The sequence below is a fragment of the Phasianus colchicus genome, chromosome 1 (assembly GCF_987193195.1).
Source record: "Phasianus colchicus chromosome 1, bPhaCol1.hap1.1, whole genome shotgun sequence".
Lineage (NCBI taxonomy): Eukaryota > Metazoa > Chordata > Aves > Galliformes > Phasianidae > Phasianus > Phasianus colchicus.
Window position 1 is genome coordinate 163,592,376 of NC_143436.1, and position 14,795 is coordinate 163,607,170.

Here is a 14,795-nt window from a genome sequence, read left to right on the forward strand (position 1 = left end):
CTAAAAACAAGTAAAAACAAAAGCAAAGCAAAAAAGGAAATTCTTCTTCCTCCTCTCCTTTCAAAGAAAAGGCACCCCCCAAGCCAACCAAAGGAAGGGGGGAGGGAGGAAGAGAGTAAAATAAATGATATACCCCTACTACTTGTAGAAGTTGCTTATCTCTGGATGGAGAACTGGTCCTACTTTCAACTGTTTTTACTTTCAAATGCTAACATTTCTTAGTTAACTTCGCTTCTCTTTCTAATATCACATAATTTTTAACTTGAGTGCTATTCATGCACAGCTGATTTATTTATTTTTACAACTTAAAACAGATTTTACTGGATATTTTTGTACTCATTATTTTACTGCATTTTTTTATAGCTTATTTATCTAAAATGCAGTTGTCCTTAACTTTAGCACCATTGTGCTATGGTGATAGAAATATATTTTTGTTGGAACTCACTAGCTGGTCACAGATTCCCTGTAATGCTTTTGTGTACTGTATTAAAAAAAAAAAAAAAATCTAGCTTTCTCCTTTGAGTGCTCAGAAGTATCATATTGCATCTCTCTTTTTTCTCCTAACGCCTTATTGCCTTCGAACTTTTGACTTTGGGTAGTATTCTGAGTTCAGTTAGTACATCAAGATAAATCTCAGTTTGGAGAATTTCAAAGAGACTATGGAAATATTTTTTGTCAAGACCATTTGAAGCACTGTTTTTTCTTTGGCTATTTTTAATATTGACTCTACAAAGATTCTAAGGAAAAAAATTCTTCTCAATTGAAGAATTGTTTCAATATACTTCTGAATGTTGTTGTTGGTTAGAACAGGAAGGTTGTATTTAAAAAGATGGAATGTCAGACCTTCTACAAACTGTAATAATGCTGATACAAAGCTGTCTTTAGATATCTCCCACTGCTTAGCTTGGTTTAAATATATATTTGATATAACATAGAAGATTATTGAACTATATTTTTGCCGTTTCCTCCTCTGTACTTGGATCGCCAGCAGCATCAGTGGTAAATTTCATTACAACCAAGCAATGAAATTTCTATTCCTTCTGTAAACTGCTTTCTGTGGACCATGAAATTATTCACTTGTATGGAGTATTGAGAGGTATTAACTTTTCTGAAGCACCAGAAATGTGAAATTCAAGAGTAATGGATGTAGAATATCCACACTGTGCTACTGTTCAGGTCTTGTGAATTTTGTTGTTGTCTGTGTTGGCTATGTTGGGATGGATGAGAAACTGACAATTTATGGATCAAGGTTAAAGAGAAGGTAGGGACAGGTGACATTATAGTGGGAGATTTGCTACAGGCCATCTGACCAAGATGACTGAGTGGGTGAAGCCCTCCATTGACAGATAGGAGAGGCATCAGGTTCACAAGCCTAGGACCTCATGGAGGACTTCAACCACATGAAAATCTGTTGGAAAGATAACACAGAAGGACATAAGCAATGCCTGGACTGTTGGTGATAACTTATCCAGCAAGGAGACAAGGAGGTGAGATGCAATGCTGGACCTCACTCTCACCAAGAAGGAGGGGCAGGTGGGGCATGTGAAGCTCAAGGACAGCCTTGGCAGCAATGACTGCGAAAGGATAGAGATCAAGATCCTTAGGGAAGTTAGAAAGTATTGCAGCAAGCTGGCTACTCTGGACCTCAGGAGAGTGCATTTTGGCCTCTGGGATCTTCTTGGTAGAGTAGTGTGGGATCTAGCCTTGGAGGGAAGAGGGCCTGAGAAAACTAATATTCAACATCACCTCCTTCAAACTGGAGGCTTAATGCATCCCAACAGTGAGAATGTTAGGCCAAACGCCAGGAGATCTGCCTTGATAAACAAGGAGTTCCTAGAGAAACCCAGTCATAAAAAAGGAGCCTACAGAGGGTGGAAGGAAGGACACGTAGCCTGGGAGAAATACAGACAAATTATCTGAGCAGCCAGGGATCAGAGCAGTAAAGCTAAAGCCTGGTAGAATTAAATCTGGCCAAGGATATCAAGGGCAACAAGAAAAGCTTCTGTAAGTACGCTAATGATAAAGGGAAGACTAGAGAAAACATGAGAGCTCTCCAGGAGGAAACAGGATATCTGGTTACTTCAGTCTTCACCAGCAAGTGCTCTACCCACTCCAATCAAGCCACAGAGAGCAAAGGCAGGGACTGGGAGCGTGAAGAATTACATGCTGTAAGAGAAGATAAGATCTGAGACCATCTGTGGAACGTGAAGGTGCACATGTCCATGGGACCTGGTGAGATACATCTGTGGATCTTGAGGGAAGTGGCTAATGAATTTGCTAAGCCACTATCTATCGTATTGTAAAGTCATGGCAGTCCCCCATGAAGTTATCACTGAGTGGAAATTGGAAAACACAACCTCCATTTTTAAAAGAGGAAAAAAATAAGACTCAGAGAATTTACATGGCAGTCAAAATCATGGAGCAGATCCTACTGAAAATGGTGCTAAGGGACACCAAACAAAGAAGTGATTAGTGATGGCCAGTGTGGCTTCACTGAGAGCAAATTATGCATGACAAATTTGGTGGCCTCCTACAGTGGGGTTACAGCACTGATGAATGAAGGAAGAGCAACTGATGTTATCAACTTGAAGTTGTGCTAAATATTTTATGCTGTCCTGGTCAGCATCCTGGTCTCTAAAGTGAAGAGAGACAGATGAATTTATGGATCAATGTTAAAGAGATGAACCAAACCACTCTGTGGATAAGAGCTGTTGTCATTGGCTTGATGTCCAAGTGGAGACTAGTCATCTGATGTTCCTCATGGCTTGTTAGTATTGAGACTGGTACTGTTTAACATCTTTGTTGGTGACAAGGACAGTGGGATTGAACGCACCCTCAGTAAGTTTGCTGACGTCACCAAACTTTGTGTTGCAGTTTAAACATTGGAGGGGATTGTTGCCATCCAGAGGTACCTGGACAGGCATGAGAGGTGAGCCTACGTGTACCTCTTGAACTTCAGCGAGGCCAAGTGCCTCATTGCACCTGTGGGGCAATCCCAAACACAAATACAGATTGGATGGAGAGTGAGAGCTGTTGGTTGATGAGAGACTCAACATGAGCCAGCAGTGTGTGCTTATAAACTAGAAGGCTAACTATATCCTGTGCTGCATGGAAAGAATCATAGCCAGCAGGGCAAGGGAGGTGATTCTCTACTGCACTCTTGTGAGAAGAGAAGCTCGATGCCCCATTTCTAGAAGTGTTCAAGACCACGCGGAATGGAGTTTTGGGCAGCCTGGTATAGTAGGAAGTGTCCCTGCACAAGGTATAGGGGCTAAAACTAGATGATCTTGAAGGTCTCTTCCAACCCAAACCATTCTGTGACTCCATCAATTTCCTTTTTTTTTTAAATCTGTAGAATTCTTTAGATTTCTTTGTTTTAAATTATTCAAAATAATTTGTTTTACTTGTTTTTAAATGCTTATAATGCTAGCATCTGACCTAACTCTTTCTTGTTATGCTTGACAAATATATTTGAAATGTGCTTTCTCCCTTAAGACAAGTGGTATAGAATTGGCTGATTATGTGAAATAAGAGTGTTAGAAACTTATCTGTAGTTCTAATATTCTAAAAGAAGTTAAAACAAAGCATAAATTAAAAATGTGAGCAACTGAAAGGAAGTGAAATACATCTTTTCAGTGGTGAATCAGCCTTCATCCCTGAATTGTTGCTCAGTTCCTTATAGAATAAGAGGAACTCTGGGTCTGTGGGGTATTTCATTTCATTGACTAGAGTGGTTTTGTTGACTGGCTCCTTTTTATCTTAAGAACTGCTCTGCCTTTGTGGAGCAGGAGAAGGAAGAGGGAACCCTTAGGGAACAAGGGCTGTAAGAAAGGGAGGGAAGAGGGGACATCTGGAGGAACAAGTGCTCTGAGGTAGGGGCTGAAAGTTTTAAGGATAGATGGGTTAGGAAGTGTAGGGCAAATCTCACTTGTCATCCCTCTACCCACTGAATAGTCCTGAAATTTTTGATTTCAGCCAAAGTGTTTTCCCCCCGCCCCTGCTTCAATTCTCTGTACTAAAAATCTTCAAATATAATGGTGTTATGGTGTTTTCTTTTCTTTTTTCTTTTTTCTTTTTTTGCCCTAGATAACAAACATGAGCACAGGGAAAAGCTGTTGGCTAATGTGTTCTTTGGAGCAGGTGCACTGCCTTTCATTGGTGCTTATTGAAATCCATTCATTGAGAAGAAAGCTCTCTTATCAATTGTTTTTATTTTTTAAAATACTGGTCTAGTCAATGAAGTTTGCAATCTGGCTTCATCTCTGCATGCTTACCCTAGACTCATAGTTTTAACGACAGGAAGGGAAATTGCTGTCTGATCAAGATGTGAGATGGCTTTTGTCACTGATGAATCTGTACTTTGCTTTCCACAATGTTCCCCTCCCTTTTGCTTTTGTAGCATTCTCTTTCTTCCTGGGTCTTGCCTGTGTAATTATTCCTTTTGATTGTGCTTTCCGTACTGCCTGCTGGTTTGATGTGACACTGAAGGGCCCCATCTTCCATGCTGAGTTCTTTTATGTTTATGCTATATTAATTTTCTGGTTTTGCATGTTCTACAACCATCTGTATGAGTGGCTTGCAATCTATGTTCTAAAAATGTTCAATTTCAATTTTGAACAGGAAGAATTTAAATTCTTTTTGTCTTTTCTTCTAAACCTCTCTTTACGCATAGTCAATTTCTGCTCTGTGGAATGCTTATATTCAATTTTTGCCACTAATTTTCTTTGTTCTCTCTGATCTTAACATCACAGATGCCATAATAACTACTTGTCATTTAGTGTGGTAACTTTGATGTGCTTATTGAATGATATCTCAAAATACTCATCTTTAGGATTTATTGAAACCTCAATAGTATTTGCATAGCAGTTCAAAGATGTAAGGCTACTGATAAGGTTGAAATCTTGTCAAAAATCTCTTGTGCATCAAACTCAACTGGAACTTTCTTTTGTGTTGACAAATGTAATGTTGCTGTTCATATCTGCTCAAAAGGCTGTTACAAGGATGATTCAGGCTCTAACACTGAAAACATTTTAAAATTTCAGTTAATAAGTTTTTACTGAGATGTAGTTAATACCAAACCAAGGAAAAAAAAAAAAAAAACAAACAACAAACTCAAAACCCATGCCCAAACACTTTTCCAAAGAACCTTAAGTATCTTTTCAAAGAGTAAAGTAAGAATCATTGTCTTACATTGGTGATAAAGCAAACTTATTCTTAAACTGTGAATTTATCCTACTTATTTTTAACAAAGGACCTTTAAGTTTTTATTCTTCTAAATGAATTTTTAAATAATTGGGACACAGAAAAGTGCTGAGCTCAGGTAATGATTGAAATGGAAAATAAATAGAACAGTGTCTTAGTCATGCTAACTTGTCTTATTAATAAAAAGTAATGTCACTGTACATCATTATATTCTTTTACAATATCTGGGATACAGACATTTCAGACTTAGGAGAAACAGTTTAAAACTGTGCCTTATATAAATAGACCTACTTTTTTAATCTATATTCTACATGTAACGGTTATGAGGAATTCTTCATAGATCCTTAGTTGGCTTTGTAAATACAATATTCCTCAAAACTTTTTCCATGAAACTCTCATGTTCTGTGTGGTATCTTCATAATTTAGTGGAATTCTTATTTGCTACTGAAGTGCCAAGCAACTTACCATTATTTGTATCCTTAAGAAACCACATTAAAGTAAGGCAGTTAAGTAATATGTAAGTTATTACAGAAAAATCAGAATGTTGAGACTCCAAGAATACCCATCTTAATTAGGAGTACAAGAATGGAAAACATGTGTGAAATATTATACCCTTTCTGTTTTCAGCTGGACAGATTTGCCAGTATAAGAATTCCAGGAAGCAAAAAGGAAAGACCTGCTCTGCCACATATGAAGCAGTCACACTCTACAGATGGGTCATCTACACCTACTGATGTGGAAGATTTTGTTCCAAAACCCCTGTCAGGAAGAGAAATCATAGCACTGTTCGAAAAAATGATGGTAGGTGTCCTATACTGATTTTTTTTTTCACTGAAGAATGCTGGCATGCATTATGATCTTCACCTGAATTACTATTTTTGTTGTTTGTTGTAGTTCCATGTTTCTGGACCATTTCCAAAGAAAATGAAGTCTTTTAATTATTTTGACAAGATTTGTGTGCCTGGAATACTTAATATGGAATCAAAAGTCTTCTGACTATTAAAAATGAGATTCTGCAACAGGTTTTGATGTGGAGAAAGAAGGGAAATCCTGCTTGCTTTTAAAATGACTTGAAACATAAAGGGGCTTTATACCTTTGAATACCACAGCAGGGTTTCGTTCCAATCTAATATTCCATGCCACTTTTTGCACAAAAAAAGACTTGGAATTCTTGCCCCTAAGGCAATGTTTTCTCTACAAGGTGCATGCAGTCTTAGTGTAGTTTCTTCTATAGCTGCCATCATTGATCTGCTACAAATGAGTGGTCACTTGCCAGAAGGATCATGTGATGTTGGTACCACTTCAACTGGTGTTTTTTGTTTGTTTGATTGGTTTTTTGACACACTTGATGATATTTTAGGGAATGGAAGATTAACTGAAATTAACTCTTTAAAAGTAAACAGCTTTTAGAGAGCAGAGTGAGATTAGAAAAGCAGAAATTCACAGAATTTCTTCACAGAAATTAATTGTCTCCTGTGAAGCCCACAGCAGCTACCAGGGACTGGGTTCTGGAGGAAATTAAATGTACTCTTAGTGGAGTGCTTTTATAGAATTTATAATTCCTAGTACTCTATAGTGTTTAGTTTTGAAGGTATATTTGTACTACCGTTGCGAGTTACGACTGAGAGATCAGTAATTTTTGTAACTTCATTAGTCAAGCTTTCTGGAGATACTTTTGCTGAAAAATATCAGTTGGTCAGCACTGAAGGGAACAGCTTCTAAAATCAGAAACTTCACTGAGTACATTATGTTACTTTTTGGGTTTTCATGGATAAATATTGCTTAATTTTCCCCACATTGTGTGCACTAATGTCCTGTTCATGGCTGAAATTATGAAAGAGTTTCAGAATTGTGAAAGAATACATAATGCCAGAGAGTCAAAGATGATCATTAGCTCGTTTCATTTCTGATTATTGCTATTAGGAAAATATTCATGTGCAATGACTGACTCATATTTTCCAAAAAGGTATTGCTCGCCTACAGAATAACTTAAAATGACTTGAGAGGAAATAAAAGATTCAAGTCGAAATCTAAGCCACAGTTGACATGCCTCCTTAAGAAGTTGAATGCTTCTTATTTGTAGAATTCTATTGTTTTGGTGTTTCATATCATAGTATCATATCATAGAATGGCCTGGGTTGAATAGTACCACAATGATCATCTAGTTTCAAACCCCCTGCTATCTGCAGGGTTGTCAACCACTAGACCAGGCTGACCAGCCTGGCCTTGAATGCCTCCAGGTATTGCCCTCCTTGGGCAACCTGTTTCAGTACATCACCACCCCCCTGTGTGAAAAACTTCCTCTTAATATCTAACCTAATCTCCCCTATCTCAATTTAAGACCATTCCCCCTTGTCCTATCAGTATCCACCCTCGTTAACAGCTATTCCCACCCCTGTTTATGTGCTCCCTTCAAGTATTGGAAGGCCACAACAAGGTCTCCTCGGAGCCTTCTCTTCTCCAAGCTAAACAATCCCAGTTCCCTCAACCTTTCCTCATAGGAGAGGTGCTTCAGCCCTCTGATCATCTTAGTGTCCCTCCTCTGGACTCATTCCAACAGTTCTGCGTCTTTCTTGTGCTGGGGGCCCCAGGCCTGGACGCAGTACTCCAGATGGTGCCTCACAAGAGCCGAGTAGAAGGGGACAATCACCTCCCTCTCTCTGCTGGCCACCCCTTTTTTAATGTAGCCCAGAACACAGTGTCCTTCTGGGATGCAAGCACACACTACTGGCAAATGTCCAGCTTCTTGTCCATCAGGACCCCCAAATCCTTCTCTGAAGGGCTGCTTTCCAGGAGCTCTTCACCCAGTTTGTATAAGTACCTGCTTAAGTATAAGATTGCCTCGACCCTGTAATTCCCTGGGTCTTCCTTTCTCCCTTTCTTAAAAATGGGAGTAATGTTTCCCTTTTTCCAGTCACTGGGGATTTCACCAGACGGCCATGATTTTTCAAATATGATGGAGAGTGGCTTGGCAATCATATCAGTTGTCACGTTCAGAACCCTAGGATGTTTCCTTTGTTAAAAAAAAAAAAAAAAGAAAAAAAAAAAGCAAGAGATGACATCTTACTGCACATACAGACAGAATACGATATTTCCTATGAATGAACTTGCCCTTACATCTGGGATTATGCAATATATTTTGTACTGATAGGTTTCTTAGTTTATTTGCCTATTTTACTTTTTTTTTTTTAGTATGGTTAGATGTTGGCTATTTTCTGCAACAGAAGCAAGGCCTTTGTTTTCACTTCATTATTTAATAAGTTCAGGAGTTTTATTTCCAGAAAACTGAAAAGAGCAAGACAACTTTAAACAGAAGAATGTAATAGCTACAGGCAAACATGAAACTTTTTTTAATTTAATTTCTTCATTATATAGCATATATATGTGCATTTCATTTTTATAGTGAAAGAAAATCTACAGTATTTTGCAGGCAAGTACTGAAGATGTGATAAGTTTCAGGAAATGTTAAAAAAGACCTAGGTATGTTTTTTTTGCAAAATGCTTAACTGAATATTTTGATTTCAGTGTTCTTAACATTCCTGTTTATGTAAGCTTTAAAAATACAATTGAAATATTGAATAAAAGCCAGCTAGCCCTATTAAATATACATGTAAAGTATATTTTCACTTGAGGCTAGTATTGCTATACAGTTGTATACCTGTGGAAAGAATTTTGAGGCACAAAATCCTGAAGACGTTTATTGGAACTTGCAAGAAAAAAACAAAATTTATCTGTTAATATCGAGATGGACTTTGTTTTAGTTGTTTAGAGTATGGCTTGTCACGTGCATATCATAATGGATGTGTTGCCTGGTAATAAGAGTCTTCATAGATATGTTGCTCAGCATTTAATAGATGGTAGTGAATTAAATTGTACTATTGTATGAAATGAGAGATACCTGTACATGATAACAAGAGAAAGACTAGAGAGAACAGTAAGGTCAATCTGACTTAATTTTTTCTTCCTAATTTTTAGCCCAAGGCATAAAGATTTTCACGTACCTGTTTAGAATTTAAAATTGTAGTAAAATTGTAGTACTTTACATGCTTTGAAATAATTTGTACTTATAAAAGAAAAAAAAATTGAAGAACTAAAATAGAAACAACTTTCTTATCAGTTTCTTATTTTAAATTACTTTTAGGTTGTCCTAAATCCTTTCATCCCAAACCATATATTAATGTCTGAACTCCCTGATGAATTTTAGAAGTCCTGTAGTCCTGTCCGATTATGTAATTTCCTGTTAAACTTTGGCTAACAAACAAACAAACAGAACCCCCCCCCCCAAAAAAAAACCCCTAAAAACTAAATTTTTAGCCTTCCATCTCTAGTACTTTGATTTTGACATCCTAAAGACTTTACCTTGTGTTGTTGACTGTGCTCATTCTCATCCTGAAAAAAAAATCTGCAGCTGCTTATGAAAGCTTTAATAAAAACAAGCATTTTTAAATATATTTTCTGTTTTTTTCCATAATGTTTAATACAGAAAACTTACTCCCACCTTGTTTTGTTCCCAGTCATATGAAAGTCTTATACATTATCCCAACAGTGTTTTAAAAGCATACATAGTTTAGCTTGATTTTTTTAAAATTCCTTTTCGTGCAACGTTTTTGAATGATGCCAAGTTGCCTATCATTAAGTAAATCATAGTGGTTTATTGTTTACTATCACCCAACAAAAATCTAGGAAATGTAGCATTTATTTTCAAGATAATGCCCCAACATTTGGTTTACTAAGAGGCAAAATGCAGTATTCAGCTATTGCATAAGGCAGTTGTCAAATTGTTTCATGGATTCTGGTAGTCAGGAGGGCAAACACAGCGCTGATCTTTTTCTTCCAGATCCAGATAAATACTAAAATAAAAGATTTAAGAACATTTGAGTTCTTCTCAAGGGAGTTCTTCTCATGTAAAATGGATAGGAACTGTAGTAACATGAAGAAAAATAGATGGATGAACTGTTGAGATTTACATAACTAACGTGTTATGTAAGTGTATGTTCTGACTATCAAAATGAAGAAAAAGGCGTGTGTCAAGAATATGTGTCCTTATGTACTGCTAGAATTTTGTTCTTGGCATAAGATGATAGTTTCTCTCTGAACTTTTTTGATCAAAGAAGTACAGTACTTTGAAGAATAGAACAGCTATGAGAAAAGATTGAAGTATGTGTGGCCTCCTTTCTTTCAGCTTGTTTAGACAAACTTGTTTTGCATTAATTTTCTGATATGGGAAGTAGCATGAATGCATGAGCTAGTTGCCACAGAGGCAAAAGACTGTGATATTACCATATTTTAAGTCAAAGAACTTTTTTCAACGCACACCCTGTACTTGTTTGGCACTAATGGTAAAAGCAGAAATTTTTAAATGAGTATTTTGCTAAGTGAGGAAACTTTCTCTAGTCGTTCAGGAAAGGAAATGATGACATTTCTAAGCAGAAAAACAAAACAGAATCTACATAAAATTGCCCTAATTTTACTGTGAAGCAATTCAGCTTAAAGGCTCTAGCATTTTCTGCAACTTCTTACAGCTCAGATTCATATTAACAGCTAAATATTTCTAGAAATTGTGCTTGACCTTGTCCTGTTCCATATGAAAACTGGGGAAAGACAAGGAAATTCAAGTTTCAGTGATCTTTAAATTTTGATCTTTAACTTGCTTTCTTAAAATTAAAAGATTAATTTATTTGCTTTTTGTCATTGGTTCTTGAGTAGGTGAAATGAGCTTTGATATTGAGATTGTGAGACAAAACTCCATCAGTGGGCAACGAGTTTCAGCTGAAAATAACTGCAGTAATTCGTCCTAAGTTCGGTTGACCCTAATAATGCTAAATGTATACATAAATGTGTGTATATTGTTTCTAAATGTCATTTTAACCTACAGCATGAAAGGAAATGTCTGTTGTCACAAAATGTAGAACTGATTGTAACAGTCAGAGCATTCCTAGGCTTGGAACACTAGGAGTTCATGAGTCAGAAATGCCACTGAATAGCTGCTCTGTGGCTTTGAATGGGGTTCTGCATCTGCTGTTTTTGACTCTTGGGTTTATGTTGGCATGAAATGTGATAGAGGTTTTGATAGCAGTTGAAAGTGTTGTTTTAGTGATCAAGCCATCAAAAATTTGGTCCTCACCTTTTGTAAAAGTGAATATTATTCTGTGAACTATCCTTGGGAAAAAGGAGATTGCATTGCCCAGCTTTATATGTTCCAATATTTTAAGTGATTTTTGAGAAGAGATTTTGCTACTTATGTTTGTGATGCACTCGTTTATCCTGGCTCAGTTGTTTTTTTTTTTTTAATTTGATTTGCTGAGGAAGATAGATGTACTTTTTTGTGGTTTTAAATAACGTCTAACTTAGCTGTTTGTATAAGAACTTTCAGTTGCTTAGGTTCATATTTTTGTTTCTTTTTATAATCAGTATTTTATTATTTTTTTATTTTATTGTCAAAACTTCTTTTATTTCCCTTTTGATTCTAGGAAGATATGAATTTAAATGAAGACAAGAAGATGCCATTGAGAGAAAAGGATTTTAATACCAAAAAAGAAATGGTGATGCAATACATTAGCACTGCTTCGAAGTCTGTAAGTACATTTTGATGAAATATATGAAAAATGACTTAACGTTTACTTTGCCTACTATTAAAGAGGAAAAATAATGTATGCATATTACTTTATTTTGATTAACTTATTTCTCAGGTAAAAATGTTTTTAAAGGACATTATCTCTTAAGTTTACACGCTGCAATAAAAGATACCTAGTGCAGAGCCACACTGTCTGGATATTGTTCAGGATGAGCCTGTAAGAGCTACTAGTCCTTCCATAGCATAAAAATTCTTTAGTACTGGAAGATTGGGAAGTCTAGTCAATTTTTCTTTTTTAGAGATATTTCACAGAAAATCAGGAAACTTCAGGCCACGGATACAATACCTGTGGTGTTTCTCAGCCCAGAACAGAATACCTAGGTTTATACATTGTTGATACTCCAAGCCTCCACAGTCATTCTAAGAGCTAAATTATTTGATCTAAAAAGTGACTAATAGTAGAATATGGATGGCTGTGCAGAGTTGCTGCATCTGTGTATGTTGCTGAAACCTCACGATCTTGATGATAGTGTTAAGACTCCCTTTCTTGAGAGAGAAGTTTTTGTGCTAGCTCTTGATTTCCTAACACTTAACTGCTTGCAAAGAACCGAAGCCTGTAGCTGATGAGTAGGTTTCATTGATCCTTTCAAATGTCATTTGCAATAAAGATTTTTTTTTTTTGGTTATCATGTGTATTTTTTTGCTAGTGGAGCCTATAGCACTATGCACAGAGCAGCCATATGGGGTACTCTGTTGAAGAAGATAGGTTAGTTTTCCTCTGCCAGGATAGTGGTTTGTTCCAACACACTTTTGTTTTGCCCCAGCAATATTGTTTCCATTTTCCCCTCCCTGATTTCCCACCTGTCCTCCTTTGTGCTAAGGGAGATTTCTGATGAGTAATTCATACAGAGAAACTCTTGTATTTACTGAACTATGTTACTACTGCTATATCATTACTAGAAATAGCATTCAGATTTCTGAGGAACTGGGAGGAGCTTTTCTGTGATGTATAAATTCAGCTGTTTGATACAGTAGTCCTGCAGATGAATATGATTTAGTGTTGGTGCTGTTGGGATGGGAAACTCATGGTCTCCCGCCATCTTCCTTTGCAAACTCTTTGTTGCCAGCATATTCTTAAGTGCCTCAAGTGCACTGGATGCACCTTAATCTTAAGGGAATAATGCATTTGCATGCCCTACTGCACTTGGCAAACTTTCAGTGTACCTTCACTTGAGGAAAGAGGTGTGAGTTCTTTTCGGAAGAACTGAAGTGCTGAATATGTGCCTGAATGTTAAGTATAACTGATCCTATCTGAGGTCTCTGTTCCTATTAATGAGACACATACTAAGCTATCTTATGTTGGTACAACATATATTCACTTACAACCCTTCTACAGAGTTCTCACGAGGCTTCATTTAAAGCAATTTTTATTATAAAGCCTATTGAAATGGAGAACAGGTCCCTACTGTAATAAATCACCGAATATGAAAGAGCCTTTAGTGATGAGTGGACTCTACTGTAACCGAAGATTCATCATTGGTTTTAGTATCAGGATTTCTCTTTCTTGGAAGTGCAGAACACTTCTCCAATATTTACAAAGCATGGTTCTATTACTGATATATCTAGAGTTCACACTGGTTTTGGCAGATCTATATATATTCAGTTGCTTATTTATGTATAGAATACTGTGACCTACCTCCTCACATGTATGAGATGTTTAGAATGAATCCATCGCTTTAGGACTAAGGAATGTACTTCTAAGTAATTAAAGTTCTGCAGACAGGCATAGTTCAATACTCCTTAATTTGTTTCCTTTTTACTTAGAGAGTTCTTAAACAGTTAGCTAAATATACTTCTGTACATGTTCATAAACATGCTGTTATTATCAGCCTTTATTACTGTTTTAAGAAGCTCCATGTAGAAGAGTTTTTGAGCATGTACAGCCTCATTGTCTGGGAAACTTACTGAAAATTTGGACAATAATATAATTTACAAGCTTGAATAATTCTTCTGAAGTACTTCAGAGTATTCTGCTATTATATATTTGTTTTCTTGTAATATTCAGTGTTTAGATCAAGCCTTATTTCTTCCTTTAAAATATCAACTGAGAGGTATGTATTACATACTGCTTTAAACCATCAGGGTTTGAAAATCTTAAGAGAAATTTTTATTTCCTGTGGTATCATGTCTCATTTATCAGGAAGCATTCAGAATCAGAGAATCATAGAATGGGATTGAAAGGGACCCCAAGGATTATCAAGTTTCAACCCCTCTGCCACAGTAAGGGCCACCAGCCTCCAGAAGAGGGAACATAGTTGTATTAAAAGGCTATTATGTGAGTGTGTGTTCTCATCTACCGAAGTAAGTTTCACTTCTCTGTATGCGAAACATACACGGATTGGGTTTTTAAAGTGAGTTTTCTTCGCAAGATTTCATTTTTGTTGTTCAGCTTACTCCCTTGTAATGTTGTAACTGAATTAATTAATTCTGACTTCATACTGCATCTGCTCACAGACCAGTTGTTCTTCAGTTGAGCAATTAAATTTTGAGAGGCACTGATGCCTCAAGATATTTCCTGTTTCTCGGTTAATTCAAGCATTTTGAACTTAAGCAGCTTTTCCCATGCAGAAATATAGCTAATATAATCAGTTTCACAATTGATATCAACTACAGTTCTCATTTTACTTGAGCAGTGGCAGATGCATCATATTCTTATTAAGTAGCAGAACTGTGTTATAACTGTGAATAATAAGTGGTACTTGGTACTGTGGATATGTTGTGCACACGCTCATACAGTTCATTGGCGTCATCTGCACAAGATAATGTTCAGGTGGGGAAGTGAATGTGAAACAGAGTGGCTTCATGTTGATGCAAGTCTCCATTGCTTATGATGGTGTCTTTGGACGGGTCAGGTGAGACTTCCTGAGTCGTCATTCTAATAAACTTTTGTTGTCTGGCTGGATTCATTTTCCCTGTGGCCTCTCTACATGTTGCTATTACTTTCAAAACACCTTTTAAT

The 14,795-nt window shown here is 36.7% G+C and overlaps 1 protein-coding gene across 3 annotated transcripts in view; it reads left to right on the forward strand.

The window, feature by feature from the left end:
• The window catches only part of DIAPH3 (diaphanous related formin 3), a 233,416-nt gene that overhangs the window by 16,574 nt on the left and 202,047 nt on the right, over positions 1 to 14,795 (forward strand). For all 3 annotated transcript variants that reach the window (XM_090131181.1, XM_090131192.1, XM_090131188.1), the window contains 2 exons: positions 5,830 to 6,003; positions 11,673 to 11,777. In XM_090131181.1, coding sequence (XP_089987307.1) covers positions 5,830 to 6,003; positions 11,673 to 11,777 — 279 coding nt within the window. The remainder of the gene's footprint in view (positions 1 to 5,829; positions 6,004 to 11,672; positions 11,778 to 14,795) is intronic.